This window comes from Nanorana parkeri, unplaced genomic scaffold (assembly GCF_000935625.1).
Source record: "Nanorana parkeri isolate BGI_ZX_2015 unplaced genomic scaffold, ASM93562v1 scaffold926, whole genome shotgun sequence".
Lineage (NCBI taxonomy): Eukaryota > Metazoa > Chordata > Amphibia > Anura > Dicroglossidae > Nanorana > Nanorana parkeri.
Genome location: NW_017307194.1, coordinates 56,250 through 74,252, shown reverse-complemented (window position 1 = coordinate 74,252; position 18,003 = coordinate 56,250). Strand labels below are relative to the sequence as shown.

Here is an 18,003-nt window from a genome sequence, read left to right as displayed (position 1 = left end):
AGAAATGTATCTTATGTGTGTATCACTCGGCTGTAGATACTCCAATCATCTCTGAATTGGTGCTGACACTGTCCTTCCTTCTGGAGGGGGGCTACTGTTGTTCACCATGGTCCCTGTGTGTGTTGTAAAGTAACCACCACTCCAAACTCGTTCTCGTGATAAACATAAGATTGTAGTCCATCACGGGAGCAAGCTTGGAGCGATGGTAGCCACTGCTCCAAGCTCGTTGCCATGTTGGATTTTCCTGCATTTCCTGTCCATTGGCTACTGCTGGACTTGCATTTTATATAGAAAGAATGAACAATTTCTGTCTGCAATTTACCCACTTCAATAATATTCACACCGCCTTCTATATCTACTAGATAATTTTTCCTCTATTTATTTGCATATTGGTCTTTTTCTATCTACACACCACCACCATGATTCCTATGGCGCTTTCCATGCAGGACAAAGACTATATTCCTTTGTTATACAGCTTTCTCATTTCTTTTTTCATTTTCTTTTTCTCCACATGGACCCCACTAAGCTCTTAGTGTCCTATAGAGTACCTAACTTGAACTTTGAACAATTCTTTCTGTATTTGAAGGACCAGCACTTGCCATGTTAGAACAGAAGCATATATTAGTTAGCTTAGTGAAGTGTGTTCCAACCTGAACTGAACCCACTTTTCTCTATTCTGGTTCTTTTAGAATGTATGTCTTAGGGTTTTGCTTGGATTGTCTGCTGTTTCCATGTCCTGTGCCTGACTCTTCTAATTCCTATACAGGTGGAGGCAGAAGCTGTCAATCGCTCCATCACTATCGCCAACCAGACCAACTGTCCTCTCTATGTCACCAAGGTGATGAGCAAAAGCTCAGCTGAAGTTATTGCACAGTCCAGGAAGAAAGGTATTTCCTCGGCCTAGAATTTGGGGGGCTCTTTTAAAATTGAAATTTTCCTTAACCAATAGCAGCCAACCAGTTGGTATAGGTTGCTTTGGACTGCTGCGCTTATTTATTACAGGTATTATATAGTGCTGACAATTCACACCGTGCTTATTCACATCAACCCTCAAAGTGCTTACAATCCTAGTGCACACGAATACAGGCAATTTAGACAGGAGCCAATTAACCTCCCAGCATGTCTTTGGAGTGTGGGAGGAAACCCACGCAAGCACAGGAAGAACATGCAAACTCCATGAGTCCGGGATTTAAACTGGAGACCCCCATTTCTGCAAGACAGAAGTGCTAACCACTAAGCCACTGTGCTGCATTTTTCATACTCTATATTATAGGATAAATAGACTTTTGTGTATCCTAATCCTAACTGCCCCCTTTACTTTACACATTCTAATTTTAACTTTATTTTAACCATGGCATATCTAGTCAGTTAATTTACATCTTCAGGCAAAGCATTAACATTCTACCCTTTCCTTCCCCACCCTTTAGCTAATCATTAGATTTCATAAAAAAAAAACCCTTAAAATACTAATTTACTTATCTGTAATTGCAGTCATGCAACAGGCTGGGTCTGAAGTCTTCTGCATTACAGTCTGTAGTATGGGAGGGTTCTTCTTGCAGTGCCTACTGACGTGAATGCTGCCTATTGGCTGCAGAAGTATCTACCGCAGGGCTTTTACATGGTCTTTAAGGAGTCCTCACAGGTTCTGAAGTCTTCCAGTGACCTGGTGACATCACAACATAAGGGCTGGCAACAAGTCCAGTCAGCGGGTGGCAGGGTGGGGGAATATTGCTGTTTTTTTAAGGGAAGGCATTTAAAGGAGAACTGAGATGAGTGATTTCCACTCATCCTCATAGTTAGAGCCGGCCTGTGACAAAGAAGCTATCAATCGGTAAGTGAGCAGAAACATGCCGCCGATCCGCTCACTTTCCGATCATCTCCCTGCAGTGAGAGGTGACTGTCAGTCGCCGCTACCCGCAGGGATTCTCCCCTCTCCGATCCGTCAGCGCTGACTGGTGGAACGAATGGGGAAGGATGCGGGCACAGCTCGCTCTGCCTCTAGATGGGCAGAGCCAGCTGTCACTCACGCAGTGGGGATCTTGACAGTATTGTCAGGATCCATCCCGGCTGTGGTGCCGTCATTACATCACGGGCAATAGCCCGCTATATATTGAGCTTTGGGTCACAGGAGGAGGTTGGTATATGTCCTCCCGTGACCCTAAAGAGAAAAACACTTTACCCCATAGTTCTCTTTTAAGCACTGCCTAGGGCAGAACCAGTGGCGTGTTATAATAAGATCTGAATGAGGAGCCCATGTGATGCTAAAAACATTCTGAACTTCAGTGTTAATTAAAATAAACCAATTTAATCCCTTTCTCCCAGCTGCCCTGTCCCGTGAAGATGACCGTAATGCCAGAGCACTGTCATCTGTTTGCTGGACAGTGTATGGGCTTCCCGATCATGTGACTGGCTGTCCCTGTAATCACGTGATCAGTAGTCCATCTTGCCAGCCCAGTATCTTGGTGACCGTGAGCTATCATGTGGCAGGAAGACATTAAGGCCCACCTCTGAGCTGCCACCTATGTTAACAGCTGGCGGGTACGGGGTTAGGGTGTGCAAGTCCTTTTTTTAGACTGGTTGCCTTTGTATTGCTCTCAGTAAAGGTGTCTTTTGAGATCATCCAAACATCATACACAGATCTAAAGCAGAATTAAACATTGCATTCCAAATCCTGCAGAAATGTTTAAAGGAGAACTATGAGGTGAGTGCTTTTCACTCACCTCATAGTTCTAGCCGACCTGTGACAATGAGACTGTCACAGGTCGGCTCAGTAGATCGGGAGGTGAGCGAACACATACCGGCGTTCGCTCACCTCTCGATCCTGTCACGGCTCTCTGCCGTGACAGGGGAGGGGCTGTATTTCCCCCTCCCCGCTCCGATCCGCCAGCGTTGATGACGGACGGGGGAGGGGGTGGGTACAGCTGGCTTTGTCTCTAGATAGGCAGAGCCAGCTGTCAGTCACGCAGCTGGGCGTATCCCGGCACAATTGTCGGGATCCGCTTCAGCTGCGGCGTCTCAGTATACCGCGAGCAGCAGCTCGCGGTATACTGAGCCTAGGGTGACGGGAGGACGCTAGTTTGTGTCCTCCCGTTACCCTAAGGAGAACTACGGGGAAAAGCCTTAACCCCATAGTTCTCCTTTAATGAGTGAGTATTGGAAGCAGAACACAAATGCACATACACGCCATGAATGGAAAAAAAGCCCTGGGGCGTGCAGTGAAATTTGGCTTAAACATCCAGTCCTTTGCGTGAGAGGTTTTCATGTATTTAATTTCCCCTGCATGATTGGATGCTTGTAGCTAAAGTGCTACAGTGCATTTCCCCTGTGTGCCACCAGAGAGCATTGAGGTCCCTTTCACACAGGCAGTCTGATCGGGTCTGCCTAAAAAAACTGATGGTGCTAGTCTATGGGCAGCCGTGTGTAAAACGGACAGGCGTCCATTTACACTCAGTAACCCCGGACTCGGCCAAGTCCGGAAAAACAGTGTTCCATTTCGATGGACCTTATTGTGCTGGACTAGGGGTTATCGGATTAAAACAGACACATGTCCATGTGCCCTCCACGCAGTATCACCAATACGAAGGTAAATGTTAGAACCTTTTTTTTTTTAACTTAAACTTTAAAGCAGAACTCCGTGCAAATAATCTCTTAACCCTTGGGGTTACCTCCATACTGCAAGGGTTAAGTGCTCATTTTGCCCAATTCTACGGGCAGCCGTGTATAAACAGAAGTACGTCCGTTTACACCTGGTTACCCCCAACTCTGGCCAGGTTCAGAAAAACAAACTAAACCGTGTTCTGTTTTGATGGATCTGCTTGTGCTGGATCAGGGGGTAATCTAATCTGGACACATGCCCATTTACATCTGATTCCCCATAGACTGACATGGGGTACGGTTATTTCATTTGAAGGAAAAAAACTGGATGGACATAGCTGTGACATCGGCTCCATACAGCCCATGTGAAAGGGGCCAAAGTCTCTCCAAATTCCGGCTATCTGAGGGTCAGTATTTGGATAGACATGGCTGTGTTCATGTCTGGCAGTCTCAGCCACCCATATTGTCAAATCCTTATAGGTGAAATCTTTTTCTAATATTTTGCCTTGACGATTCTACATTATTTGGATACTAATAATCAAAAGGAAAATGTTCGCAATGTCAAGCCCTGGCCCTTGCCCTCATTTCACCAAGTGCTTTAAATATATATGCATGAAGGCATCATCTTCTGTTGGTTTGCCCCTTGTTGTTTCCATGTGTATATAGTGCTCGTTGTGTAGGCTTAGCATCCCATTTTGTGTCTTTACAGGGGCTGTAGTGTATGGCGAGCCAGTCACTGCAAGTTTGGGCACTGATGGCTCCCATTACTGGAGTAAAAACTGGGCTAAGGCAGCAGCTTTTGTTACATCTCCACCTCTGAGTCCCGACTCCAGTACCCCCGATTTCCTCAACTCACTGCTTGCCTGGTGAGTACTCTTTTTGTCTTGTGCTTGGTTTATAAGCTTGCATGCTTTGTATATGTAAAATACATAGGGGCATATTTATAAAACATTCACCCGCACATTCACTCTAGACTGTTTTATAGTACATTTGATGGCCACTCATTTGCTGAACATTTGCCAGTCATATTCACCTATTTAAAATTGGGTGACCATGCACATGGCTAAGGTGACAACTGGTGAACGTCTGGTGATGTATAGTAAGCTGTAGAAACAGCTTTGAACCCACCTGGTACATTTTCTGCCGTGAGCTCTCTATACAGTATTGGCAATAGCAAAGTAAAAAACTTTAAAGCAGAACCCTGGGCACATCAAATGTTAACCCTTATAGTGGGGCTACCCCCACACTGCAAGGGTTAAGTGCTAGGTTTTTTTTTTAGGGAGCAAAAATAAGTTATACTCACCTGAGCCATGATCCCGGCTTTCTCTTTGCCTCGCTTCCCGTCCGCTACAGCGGTCTAAGGTCCTGTGAGTCATCATGTTCTATACAGTGTATAGAGCATGAGGACACTGAGGGGCATGCCATCGCTGAAGTGGATGAAGCGGTCCAAGTGCAAGCTGGGATCGAGCCAGGTGTCAATTTGATGTTTTGGCTCCTTAGAAAAAAAATGAGCACTTAACCCTTGCAGTGCAGGGGTAGCCCCACTGAAAGGGTTAAGATTTGACTTGCCCCCTTGAGTCCTGCTTTAATATTAAAACATGTGTTATCTATAGGCATTCAATGCATTGTATTCGAAAATGCAGATACACCATCTAAGCCATTTGAATTATGGTAAATGTGTCCAAGTAATGCATGACAAATGTGCAGGGAATGTATCATTCAACGTTTTATAAATTGGGTGAATAGTACAGCAAGTGAATATACAGTACTTGTTCCTTTTTGCAGAACAAATTTGCAAATGTCAGGGATTTTTTTTTCTTCACCTGGTGAAAGTTCATAGTAATGTACAGAGTTGAGCTTTATAAATATGGTGAATGTTGCCCGTTGAATTTTTTGGTGATTGTATGGTGAATATAGAGTCCAGTTGTTTATATTTATGCTCCATATTTAAAAAAATTCTCTTTGCGTTTAATACGATTTAAATTTAATACATTGAGTTAAAATTTAAATGTAATAAATTGAATTTAATAAAATTGGCGTTCTATGTTTCTGGAATGTGTGCCTTTTGCGTATTCTTTTTAAAAAGTTTCCTTGAAAGGCTCCTATATATCTACCAGTATGCACTTGTGAAATTTCATGATGTTTTTCCTCTCCCTTGATCCACATTACCCATGAGTTAGTCTGCACAGTTTCTCCCAAACCTCACTCGAGAATGTAAAGCTGCATGGGGCTATTGTCGAGTATGCTGCCGTTCCGTAATAAGCTCTATACCTGGTTGAATGCCATGCGTTTGTGCTATGTATCTGGGCCTAGGGGATTTATAAGTCAAGGTGCTATTTTTTGGGATTAATGTTTGTTCCCCCCCCATTTCTCAGCGGTGACTTGCAGGTTTGTGGGAGTGCACACTGCACTTTTAACACAGCTCAGAAAGCTGTCGGAAAAGACAATTTCACTCTAATTCCAGAAGGGACCAATGGAGCGGAGGAGAGAATGAGCATCGTGTGGGACCGAGCTGTGGTGGGTACAGACAGTGGGAAGAGTAGTTGTTTGGGCTAGGGCGGGTCAATGGTTTATTCGAGAAATTACTGTATGAGCAGTGGGTCGAACTTGTTGAAAAGGAGCACAAAACTAGATGCAAGGGTAAGGCAGCTGGGGAATGGAGTGGGTGCAGCAAAGCGAAATTTAAGTCAAATTTCAGCCATTTATTTTTCCTGTTTAGGACAAAGTGTTGAAAGGTTAGAAACTGTATAAGGTTTTTATTGCTGTTTGAAGTAACTAACTGCTACTAACCTTAGCAATAAACACACTTGTCTCATTGAATGGGGAAGGGTTGTCACATTTCTATTGCTGTCTTTGATTCAATTTAAGATTCCTACTTCTTGTTCCAAAAACAGCGGTCTGAAAGTGAGGGGACATGTCTCCAGGTGACACCTAGACAGCAGTGAAAACCTGAAAGGTGTTTTAACCCTTTGCTATTGTATCCAAAACTGAGAAAAAGTTTTGATTAAAGTTTTTGATATAGACCCTGCAGTTTTATTTGTACCAGCAGTGCCACATTCTTAATGATATAAAAAGGTACACCTAGTCATACCTCTGGATTTTGTTAATATTAAGTAGGGATGCACCGATGCCGTTTTTTTCGGTATTGAGTACCAATTTTTTTTTTTTGGTACTTGCTAATTCCGAATACCTATAACGGAAGTCCCATTAGGGAAGCTTGGGTGGCATGTAATGACATGTAGCCCGGCTTCCTGAATAACAGGGAAGCCGGCTCCATGCTCCCTTGTCACCAGGTGATGAAGCATGGAGCCGGCTTTCTGGCCAGTAAGGAAGTTGGGGGCGGGCTTCCTGATTGGCCAGCTTCCCAACGCATGCCTCCTGGCTTCCTGGCCAATCAGGAATCCGGAGGGCGAGTAAATACCCGCCCCCGGCTTCCTGATTGGCCTGCAAATAGGCTCCATGCTGGCTGGGAGCATGGAGCTGGTTTCCCGGCCAATCAGGAAGCCGGCGGCGTGTAATGACTCACCGCCCGACTTTCTGATACTGGGAGTTTCGGTATCAGCACAAGCATCGGGAGTATTTGGGCGAGTAAGAGTAGTCCCCCAAATGCTCGGTATCTGCACCGATGCTAGTATCGGTGCATCCCTAATAAATTCTCACATTTTTTAGCTGGAAGTATGGGAGGCTGTATATAGCTTTTAGGAGTAAATATACTCGGACCCTTGGCCTCCAGGTTTATAATACCGTGTTTCCTGAAAAGAAGACACTGTCTATTTTTTTGGCTCAAAAAAACACACTTGATCTTATTTTCGGGGTAGGTCTTATTTTTTTGTTAATGTGCAACAATCCAAAGTTAACGCAAATCCAAATTAAATAATCCAAAATGGCAAAGTTAATAGGGTGATCAGGGCAATCAGAGGTGCCGTACCTTTCCAAGAGCAATTTGGAAACCATTCGCTGGCCAGAATGAGCGAAACACGCTTTCACTATCGTTTCCTCACTGGCGGAATGCATTTGGTAGCGCTCCGCCAGTGACAGGAGCCGGCGCTATAGAGGAGGCATTGGCTTGTGCGGCTCTGCTCCCTCCGCTGTCGCCTCACTTCCTCTAGCGCTGGGTTCGTTGGTTCCGCTGATTCTCTCTCGCGGCTCTTCAAGTTCCCCCTTATGCCACCACCGGCCCTGGGAATGGTCAAAACTAAGTCTTATTTTCGGGGTAGGTCTTGTATATTAACAATTCCCAAAAATAGTACTAGGCCTTATTTTTGGGGTAGGTCTTATTTTCGGGGAAACAGGGTCTCACCATTGATAGGCTGCCAGAAAGATATATTACAGTAGAATTGGTGTTTTTAGCAGGCACTAGTTATACCATGCAGCTTCCAGACTACAAGATTTGTATTCTAGAAGAGCATGTTATTGCATTTGTATTCTAGCTTGTACGTGTTGACAGGCAGACTTAATTCTTGGCCTTTGAGGCTTGCCCATCTGGAGCATGTGACATTGACGAGAACTATGGTCCCAAGTTTTTTTTCCATAGTTCTCTTTAGTGTCACAGGAGGACATATACTCCTGTGACCCAAAGCTCAGCATATAACGGGCTATTGCCTGCTATATGCTGACTGACAGTCATTGCTCTCTGCGGGGAGATGATCGGGAACTGAGTGATCGGCGGTTTGTGATCGCTCAGTCCTTGATCAATAGAGCCAATGTGTGACAGCTTCAGTGTCAAGTCGGCTCTAATTATGAGGCTGAGTGTATTTCACTCTCATAATTCTCCTTTTAAACTTTTCATACAAAATCCTGAATTGTTTTTATATCCAATCAGGACAATTTTATTGATCAGACATGTTCCTCACATATTTGTGATTAGGCCAAGGGGTAATATGTGGGTATCAAGGTAGATAATTTTTCAGACTGTAGGGAAATGGGGGAGCTGTAGGTTTAATGTTTCTAGAGATAATTCACCTGAGATTGGACTGACTTGCATCTTTCTTGGCTTAATGTCTCCCTAGGTGACTGGAAAGATGGACGAAAACCAGTTTGTAGCTGTCAGCAGCACCAATGCTGCCAAAATCTTTAACCTGTACCCACGGAAAGGACGCATTGCTGTGGGATCTGATGCTGATCTTGTGATCTGGGATCCAGACACTATAAAGACAATCTCAGCCAAGACGCACAACAGTGTATGTCATTTATTACAGCTTAAATGTTGGTAGGCAGTGTAAGTAACACTTAATGATATTCATTAACAAGTGTACTTGTCTTGTATTTTTAATTGCAGGCAGTGGAGTACAACATTTTTGAAGGGATGGAGTGCCGTGGGAGCCCACTAGTAGTGATTAGCCAAGGAAAGATAGTTCTTGAAGATGGTAACCTTCATGTTACTGAGGGATCTGGACGGTACATTTCTAGGAAACCCTTCCCAGACTTTGTGTACAAAAGGATCAAAGCCCGAAGCAGGGTGAGTTTCGGGATCTGATGAGCAGTAAGAGAGCACAAAATACATATAGTGGCAAAAATTAGGAAGATATCGGATATCAAGGGCATATTCCCATCTTAGCATGGTGGTAACATGTGGGTATATGTAAATTTCAGTTTGCTGCTATTCATTTTTATTGGCCGCCCAATGTACATATACTGTAACAAAAGCTGCTGCCATTCACTTTCATTGGTACCTCCATGTACATATACAGTAACGAAAACTGCACCTGCGCTTTAGTGCACCACAATGGACAGATGTGAATACTCTGTGCGTTATGTTGCCGCACTTTTAAATATAGTGTAGGTGCATTTTTTCATGTATTGAGGCACGTTGAGTGCCCGTTCTAAATTAAGGGTCTGCCTTAATGCAGTGTGCCTCAACGCATGAAAATGTGCATTTTAGTGCACATGTATTCCCTCGTACAAATGTACGTCATGAACATATGATGGAAAGAATCCCGTCGGGGCTGAATTAAAATTCACACTGTAAAGGTAATAGGCCAGATAAAAAAATGAAACTACCTTTTTAAAATGGCAGCAGCAGCCAATCAGCATCCAGACCAGAGCAGCGGTCAGTTTTTGTATGCTAGTAAAGGCCTTATTGGCTGCTTTGGACATCTGTTCTACTTCTTTCTTCCACTTTGTATTCGTGAGAGCCAAAGAATGGTAATTGCTTCTACTCAGCTGCTTGTAGACATCCAGTGATAGGGGGAGTGTGTTTATGATCTTTTACTGAAATATATCAATTTTATATAGTTTACGTCAATGGATAGCTTTGTCACCGAAATTTTCTTTCAGCTTGCTGAGCTGCGAGGCGTTCCTCGAGGGCTGTATGATGGTCCTGTCTGCGAAGTCTCCGTGACTCCAAAAGCGGTAACACCTGCATCCTCTGCCAAGACATCTCCTGCCAAACAACCAGCACAGCCAATACGGAACCTGCACCAGTCTGGATTCAGTCTGTCAGGTAATTTCCTTTTAACTGGTAGTAGACTGGGGCAGCAATACGGTGTAATATGCACAGCATAATGTGCTAAGATTTTGGGGTAACATCAGTTCTAAACTATTAGGCCATGTATTTATCTCTAAATCCTTGATATAGGACTTACTGAAATGATCAGAATTGTCTGCACTAAACTTTATGAAGCTATGTGATCGCAAAGATTCCAGGATCCATATAGATAGTCATGCTTCTGAGGCCAGCTCAGGTTGGCTGTTGGGGATTAGCTGGGTGAATGCATAGCTTAAAGCGACACCAAACTCAGGAGTTAAAATCTTAATACATTCAAGTACCTGAACTATTAACAACAATGTCTCTTGTTTATCACTCGACTGTAGATCCTCCAATCATTTCTGAATTGGTGCCGACACTGTCCTTCCTTCTGGAGGGGGGCTACTTTTGTTCCCCATGGTCCCTGTGTGTATTGTAAAGTAGTCACCGCTCCAAGCTCACTCCTGTGATTAACTACAATCTCATGTTTAGTTTACTAATTTGTACTGAGATTGTAGTCCATCACAGGAGTGAGCTTAGAGCGGTGACTACTTTACAACACACACAGGGACCATGGGGAACAAAAGTAGCCCCCCTCCAGAAGGAAGGGCCGTGTCAGCACCAATTCAGAGATGATTTGAGGATCTACAGCTGGTTGGTCAACTACTACTACTTGATCACATTCAGCTGGACCTCACCCAAGTAGCTTCCTAACCAATATTTTTACATTTCCATTGTAGACTAATTCGATTTGGTTTCATAGGTCTACTGATATTCTGAGATGCTAAATAACATTGTTGCTCGTCACCTCATAAAAACACTTTAAAACCAGCTAATACTGCCTTATAAAGAGCAAAGACAAAAGGCTAGACTTGACCTTACACGTGACATTTTAGGCCCCTCTCACAGGGGCAGTCCGATCGGGTCCGCCCGTAAGGTTTTCAAGAGGCCCCGATCCGATGCCCAGTGCTAGTCTAAGCCCGGTTTACACTTGGTTACCCCTGACTCGTGTCCAGGTCCGGAAAAACAAATGGAACCGCGTACCTTTGTCGCTGGATCTGGTCGTACCGGATCGAGGGTAATCTGATGTAAACGGACACATGTCCATATACATCCGACGACTCATAGATTGACATGGGGTCCGGCAGTTTTGGTTGTTTCATTGCAAGATGGAGGAAAAAATGGAGACGGGGATGTCACAGTGGTGACATCTGATCCGTACTGCTCCGATCAGTCCATGTGACAGGGGCCTTAAACATGCACCAAAACCTAGATGAACTATGTATACTTCCCTTACCCTCCTTTCTAGCCTTGAGCTTTTTACTATGGTACAGGTCAAAGGCGCAACTAAAAACTTTAGGGCCCCGGTGCAAGTAACCACGAAGGCCCCCCCACCACCTGCCTCGTTAGTTACTAGAGACTCTTCTTACTTTCCAGCCCCTCAAGTGGCAGTTTCCCAGGGCCCGGTCGCACATGCGACCGCTGAGACCATGGTAGTTCCGCCAGTGGTAGTGCAAGGTGCCTCCTTGTGTGACAAATTCATCTATAGCATCCCAACACTGCTTAGCTGGTATAACTTGTATCAGCTCAGCAGTATTGGGCTGCTATAGATGAACTTACCCCACACAAGGAGGCACCTTCCTTCACACCAACACCGCCTCTCAAATTTTGCTTACCGCTCTCCTCACACAGCCCAGGCTCCTCCCCTCAGCGTGTCAGTGCTACTTCCTCCACTGACATCACGTCTGTGTTCTCACGCGGAGCGGAGAAAGCAAACCGCGCAAAGAGCGCAGCCTAATGAGCAGAGACCAAGCCACTAGATATCCATCTAACATGCCATAGGAGAACCTTGACGCCTCGTCGTGTTACCGAGGCCGGGGGGTTAGACTCTCTCCTATCTTTCCAGGTCCAAACAAGTGGCGGAATGCCAGGGCCCGGTCGCACATGCGACTGCTGCGACCCTGGTAGTTCCACCAGTGGTAAAGGTACTCTATACCGTTTTCGCTGCAGCCGTAGTTCTGTCTTGTGTCTTGTTTCCTGTGCTCTTAGAGTTAATGGCCATGGTAAAATCTTCGCTTAAAACAAATCCAATAACAAACTCGCCTTTGTCTTCCAGGTGCACAGGTTGACGACAACATTCCTCGCCGCACTACTCAGCGCATCGTGGCGCCTCCCGGGGGCCGTGCCAATATCACCAGCCTAGGTTAAGCCTAGAGTATATTCTCCTGCCCCAGTATACAGTAAATGTGACTGGCGGTGCGTTCACTGTTCACTGCAAGTTGTGCCAGTTTGTATGTTTGAATGTGTGTAGATAAATATATGGAATAATATATTGATATACACAGATTTTTCTCCTGGACTTTATTGGGATGACTTAGACAGCCCCCGCAAGATCTGGTTTTCCTAGTGCCCATTCACCGCCCTCCCCTTTATCCCCGCACCCCGCTGGTGTTCTTTCATATTATTGTGAAAGGTCACACGAATAGAAACATCTCAACTCTGTAGAGGTTCTTCAGGCATATGCTGAGGTTAGAGAATACATCTCGGTGACGGCGTTTATTTTTAAAGGGGAACTCCAGTCAAGATAACCATTGGCAGCAAGCATGTATAATATCAGTTTATGTGCATTTGGGCTTTTTTTTTTTTTAATGCAAGCTGCAAATTTACCTGTACAGATAATTAAAAGGTCAGTTCCAAGATGATGATTGCATATTTGTAATCGGGAGCAAGTGTGGATGTGGGCGTGTCCATTTTAAGATCCTAGTATGCATTGGCTCAATGTGTCCACAACACACAGAAGCATGGTGTCACAGGCAGGCTTTTGCTAAGGTTTACAGGCTTATAAAAGGTTTTTTTTTAATAGCCCTTTTGTTTTTCAATCAGAGACCAATACAAAGCCAGCTGGCGGAATACAGATTTTTAATGCACAATCTGGAGTCCTCCTTTAAATATCTAAAGATGACATTTGATGTCATGGATTTTACTGGATACAGTTTACCAACCGTTAGCTGTGTTTCCATTTGCTACAATATATCTCATACTTGGCCATTTTGGTAACAGTAAAGAACTCCGACACAGTTGCAGTCAGATTACTTATCCAGCGTCCTGTCTATCTCCGCTCTAACCACATACTGCAGTCTTATTTTGGATTCTCTGTATTGTACATTCATCTCCTTTTCATATCTTGATTACTGATCGGCAGTTCCAGGCTAGTCAATAGCAGGAAACACCTTAAAGGGAGACTGTAAGCTAGGCGACGCTGAGGACCTCCTGGGTGGCAACGCCAGATGCGGGTGTTGGGTTGTTCGAGGGTATCCCGGTGCTGACATCGCAGGGTAGATGTTCCATTCAACCAGTTTTTAACCCATTGTGGGATTTGTGGTTGTGTTCCTGAGTGCAGGAGATGTTGTGCTAATGCTAATAAATGTGTCTAGAATGAAAATGTGCTCTCTCCGATGTCTTAAATAGCAAAAGAGATAAGTCTTGTGTCTTTTTTCCCCCTGTAAACACTGTGTTCTGATTTCTTATCACAGGATCCACTAATAAAAATGTTGTGCTTTCATGCGGTGTCAAGTCTTTTATTTCACAGTGCTAAGGGCAATGGTGATGTATACCAAGGGGTAGGCAACCTCCAGCTGTGGTGGAATTACAAGTCCCATGAAGCACTGCAAGACACCGGCCCCCACAGGTATGACTCTGAGGCAGTGTTCACACCAAGCGCGTTCCAGGAGCAGAGCAGTTACAGACCGGATCAAACTGCGTCCAATGTATTCCAATGGTATTTTTAGCTCCAGTTCACATCGCAGCGTTCCGTTCCAGAGCAGGTAAAAAAAACTGAAAGCCCATTTAAAAAAAAACTCATGCAGGTCTGGTCTGCATTTGGTGTGAACAAGGCCTTAGAGGCAGAGGTATGATAGGATTAGCAGGGGATGCAAGCTCTAGGCATTTGTGGAGCAGTCAGGCCTTGTTCACACCAAATGCAGACCAGACCTGCATGAGTTTCTACACACTCAGTGCAGTGAGTTGTGCCGCGTTTTTGACGGGTTCCGGGCCGTTTGTGGTCCAAAAAAACATTTTTTAAAAAGTTTAAAATGGGCTTTCAGGGCGTTTGCATGCATTTTTGATGCGTTTGCATGCGTTCCAGGTAAAATAGTGCCTGCTGCTGTTCTTTTTACCTGCTCTGGAACTGAACGCTGCAATGTGAACTGGAGCTAAAAATACTATTGGAATACAGTGGACGCAGTTTGCTCTGTTCTGTAACTGCTCTGCTCTGCACCTGGAACTCGCTTGGTGTGAACAAGGCCTCAGGGATTGATAGAGCAGGAATCAGGCCAAGGACACTGGTCACAGGGAATGTAAGGACACTTTTAAATATGTTCACGCTGGAAGTAAGGAGATTAAGGGGGGATATGATTTTCATGTATAAGATGTTCAATGGTGACAGCAACATTGGCAGTAAACTCTTTAAGATTAATTCCGTAACAAAGACTAGAGGACACAACCTAAAACTGGTAGAAAAAAAATTCAAACACAAGGGGCGAAGGGGATTCTTCTCAGTTCGAGCGGTTAGGGTCTGGAACTCGTTGCCTCAAGCAGTGATTTCAGCAAATAGTGTGGAATCGTTCAAGAAGCTTTCCTGAGAGACCGTAATATACGGGGGTACAGGTACTCTTAAGAACGAGATGACTCAAGGACCTATTAAAACACACACAATAGGTGGAGATGGGTTGCACTGCAGGACTCTTACAGGGTCTCTGGAAGTCCTTCAGGGCATGGAATGCCTTCCCATGCTTACATAGCAGGCCTTAGTACCGTGTTTCCCCGAAAGTAAGACCTACCCCGAAAATAAGACCTAGCATTATCAGAGCGCTAGCCGCAGCTCCCTCCCGCCCGGCACGCCCACCTGTCTGTGGCTCCTTGGACGGCAGAGCGGACAGTGGCAGCCAAGCCAGGTAAGACGTCCCCCGAAAATAAGACCTAGTGTCTTTTTTCATAGAAAAAAAAATATAAGACACTGTCTTATTTTCGGGGAAACACGGTAGTGTCTTACCTTCAGCAAAGAGCTGTCACTTCTCTGACTGCCTGCAGAATTTTCACATCTCAGCAATAGGTTCTCCTTTTTTTTCTTACCAATCAAGTCAGAGAACCTCTGTTGGCATATAATAGTGGAATCCTCAACACTCATTGTTAGTCTTACATTCAGGGTGGTGTCATCATGGCAATGTTCCTGTGAGCATGGGTCTCCCTGCAAGGCAGAGACCAGCCTCCCTGTCATTGGAAGACTATATGCCAGGGGTGCCCATTAGGTAGATCGTGATCTACCAGTAGCTCTCAAAGCTGATGCTGGTAGATCAGGAAGGGTGTGAATGGCGGCCCCTTTATTCAATTTTGGTATATTTATTTAGCTGTGCACACATGATTACCCATTAGCCTGAGTCTGCTGAGCCAAGCTCCCTGACACCTTTCTGGTGGTTGAAGTGCTATGTATTACATCAAAGAATATTAGTTTACACAGGCTGTTGCACTGCACTGTTTGCAAAATACAGCAAGGTGAGCCAAGAGAGACAGCCAGGAGAGAGAGCGGGGAGAGACGACCAAGAGGGAAGAGAGACAGCCAGGAGAGAAAACAAAAACGAGAAATGGCAGCCAGGAGAGTGAGGCGAGACAGCCAGGAGAGAGAGCAAGCAAGGAGAGAGAGCGCAAGGAGGGGCAGCCAGGAGAGAGAGAGAACAAGGGAGGTTTTTTTTCGTTGGTAGATCTCATGTATCTCGTCATTTGAAAAGTAGATCTTAACACAAAAATTGTGGGCACCCCTGCTATATGCTATGAGTGGGGTCCTCAAAGTGTACTCATCCAAAGGCACCAGACCACATGGAAGCATCTGACTTTTTTTTAGAACCCTCTTCCCTGGAGTGGGTGAGCTAATGTTCCACCTATGAGGGACAAGTGGGTAGCCAACTGATCCCTGGCAAACTGGTTTTACTTGTCCTTTGGACACCTAACCTATTTATTCTGTCTGCAGGTAAACATAGGGTTAAAAGATAACACAAACTGGTAATAGATTTTAGTATTACTCATTCTTCAATGATTTGATGTCCTTTGTTGCACCTCCTCTTCCTAAAATTCCTTTTGTAAGTCAGCAGAATTAGTCTGACCAGTGCTGCGTTATGGGAAAAAAGGGCAAGGGAGTCATAGGGTCCCCCATACCCAAAAGCATCTGGCTTGCTCTGGCAGGTGATGGGGCAATGATCACAAGGTAAATATTGGCTTGTCTTCAGTTCGTGGGAATAGCAAAACATTAGTGGCAAAAGAAAAAAGAAATATATCGGTTATCACTTTATATTGATGTATTAAAGCTGCCCATACACCTGACGATTATCGTAAGGTAATCGCGAGTGATCCCACGATCATATGCTAATCATAAGGTGTATGGGCAGCATGCGACCGCATTTACTGTACGGTCCCACGACTTTCCTCTTAGGAGCATGCTAGAAAACCTGCCGAAAATCGTACGATTTTTGGCGGGTTGGTATCGTAATCGCGAAAGCCGCACGGACCGAGGTGCGCAAGCTCACACTGCCCGCTCACCATTGCAATCTTCTGTAAGCTCTCCCCTCAGCGGGGAGGACTTGCGATGATCGCAAGTACGATCTGCCTGTCCAAGATGGGCATATCGTACGAAATTTTAATCACCTTACAACCATCGCACAATTTTTGTAAAGTGTATGGGCAGCTTAAAGGAGAACTATGAGGTGAGTGCTTTTCACTCACCTCATAGTTCTAGCCGACCTGTGACAATGAGCCTGTCACAGGTCGGCTCAGTAGATCGGGAAGTGAGCGAACACATAGCGGCGTTCGTTCACTTCTCGATCCTGTCACAGCTCTCTGCCGTGACAGGGGAGTGGCTGAATTACCCCCCTCCCCGCTCCGATCCTCCAGCGCTGACTGGCAGAACGGACGGACGGGGGGAGGGGGTTGGTACAGCTGGCTCTGCCTCTAGATAGGGCGGTTCCAGACATAATTGTCGGGATCCGCTCCGGCTGCGGCGTCTCAGTATACCGCAAGCTGTAGCTCACGGTATACTGAGCTTAGGGTGACGGGAGGACGTTAGTTTGTGTCCTCCCGTTACCCTAAGGCCCCGTTCACACTGAGCGATTTATCTTGCGGTAATTCCCGCGATATCGCTCTCCAATGCAATCCAATGGTGCTCTGTCGCGGGTCGTGCGTCGCTACAGCAGGACCCTTTTTGGAGCGGATTTTGCCGCGATTCTAGGTTGCTCAATGCAACCATTTGCCTGATATCGCGCAAAATGCAAATCTCGCGACAAACGTGCGATTTGCGAATCGCTCAGTGTGAATAGGGCCTAAGGAGAACTATGGGGAAAAGCCCTGACCCCATAGTTCTCCAAGACTTGCTTTGCAGCTTAAGAAAATAAATTGCATTACCACAGTGCCATCTAGTGATAAATAATTGTTATATATATATATATATACACACACATACATACATACATACAAACATACACACACAGTTGTGTGAAAAAGTGTTGGCCCCCCTTCCTGATTTTTCATTGTTTTGCACGTTTGTAACACTTTAATGTTTCAGATCAAGCAAATATACCAAAAGATCCTCAAAAGCTCCACATCATGCCGAGATCCAAAGAAATCCAGGAACAAATGAGAAAGTAAGTCATTGAGATCGATCAGTCTGGAAAAGGTTATAAAGCCATTTCTAAAGCTTTGGGACTCCAGCAAACCACAGTGAGAGCCATTATCCACAAATAGCATTATCCACAAATAGCGAAAACATGGAACTGTGGTGAACGTTCCCAGGAGTGGGCGGCCAACCAAAATTACCCCAAGAGCGCAGCGACGACTCATCCAAGAGGTCACAAAAGACCCCACAACAACATCCAAAGAACTGCAGGCCTCACTTGCCTCAG

General features: G+C 45.1%; 1 protein-coding gene across 2 annotated transcripts in view; it reads left to right on the top strand.

Moving 5' to 3' along the window:
• Positions 1-17,472, top strand: part of DPYSL2 (dihydropyrimidinase like 2) — a 97,827-nt gene extending 80,355 nt beyond the window's left edge. For both annotated transcript variants that reach the window (XM_018566235.1, XM_018566236.1), the window contains exons 8-16: positions 767-887; positions 4,304-4,460; positions 5,970-6,111; positions 8,604-8,774; positions 8,873-9,052; positions 9,871-10,036; positions 12,177-12,299; positions 13,867-13,872; positions 17,462-17,472. In XM_018566235.1, coding sequence (XP_018421737.1) covers positions 767-887; positions 4,304-4,460; positions 5,970-6,111; positions 8,604-8,774; positions 8,873-9,052; positions 9,871-10,036; positions 12,177-12,268 — 1,029 coding nt within the window. In that variant the 3' untranslated portion in view covers positions 12,269-12,299; positions 13,867-13,872; positions 17,462-17,472. The remainder of the gene's footprint in view (positions 1-766; positions 888-4,303; positions 4,461-5,969; positions 6,112-8,603; positions 8,775-8,872; positions 9,053-9,870; positions 10,037-12,176; positions 12,300-13,866; positions 13,873-17,461) is intronic.
• Positions 17,473-18,003: the final 531 nt, after the last annotated feature.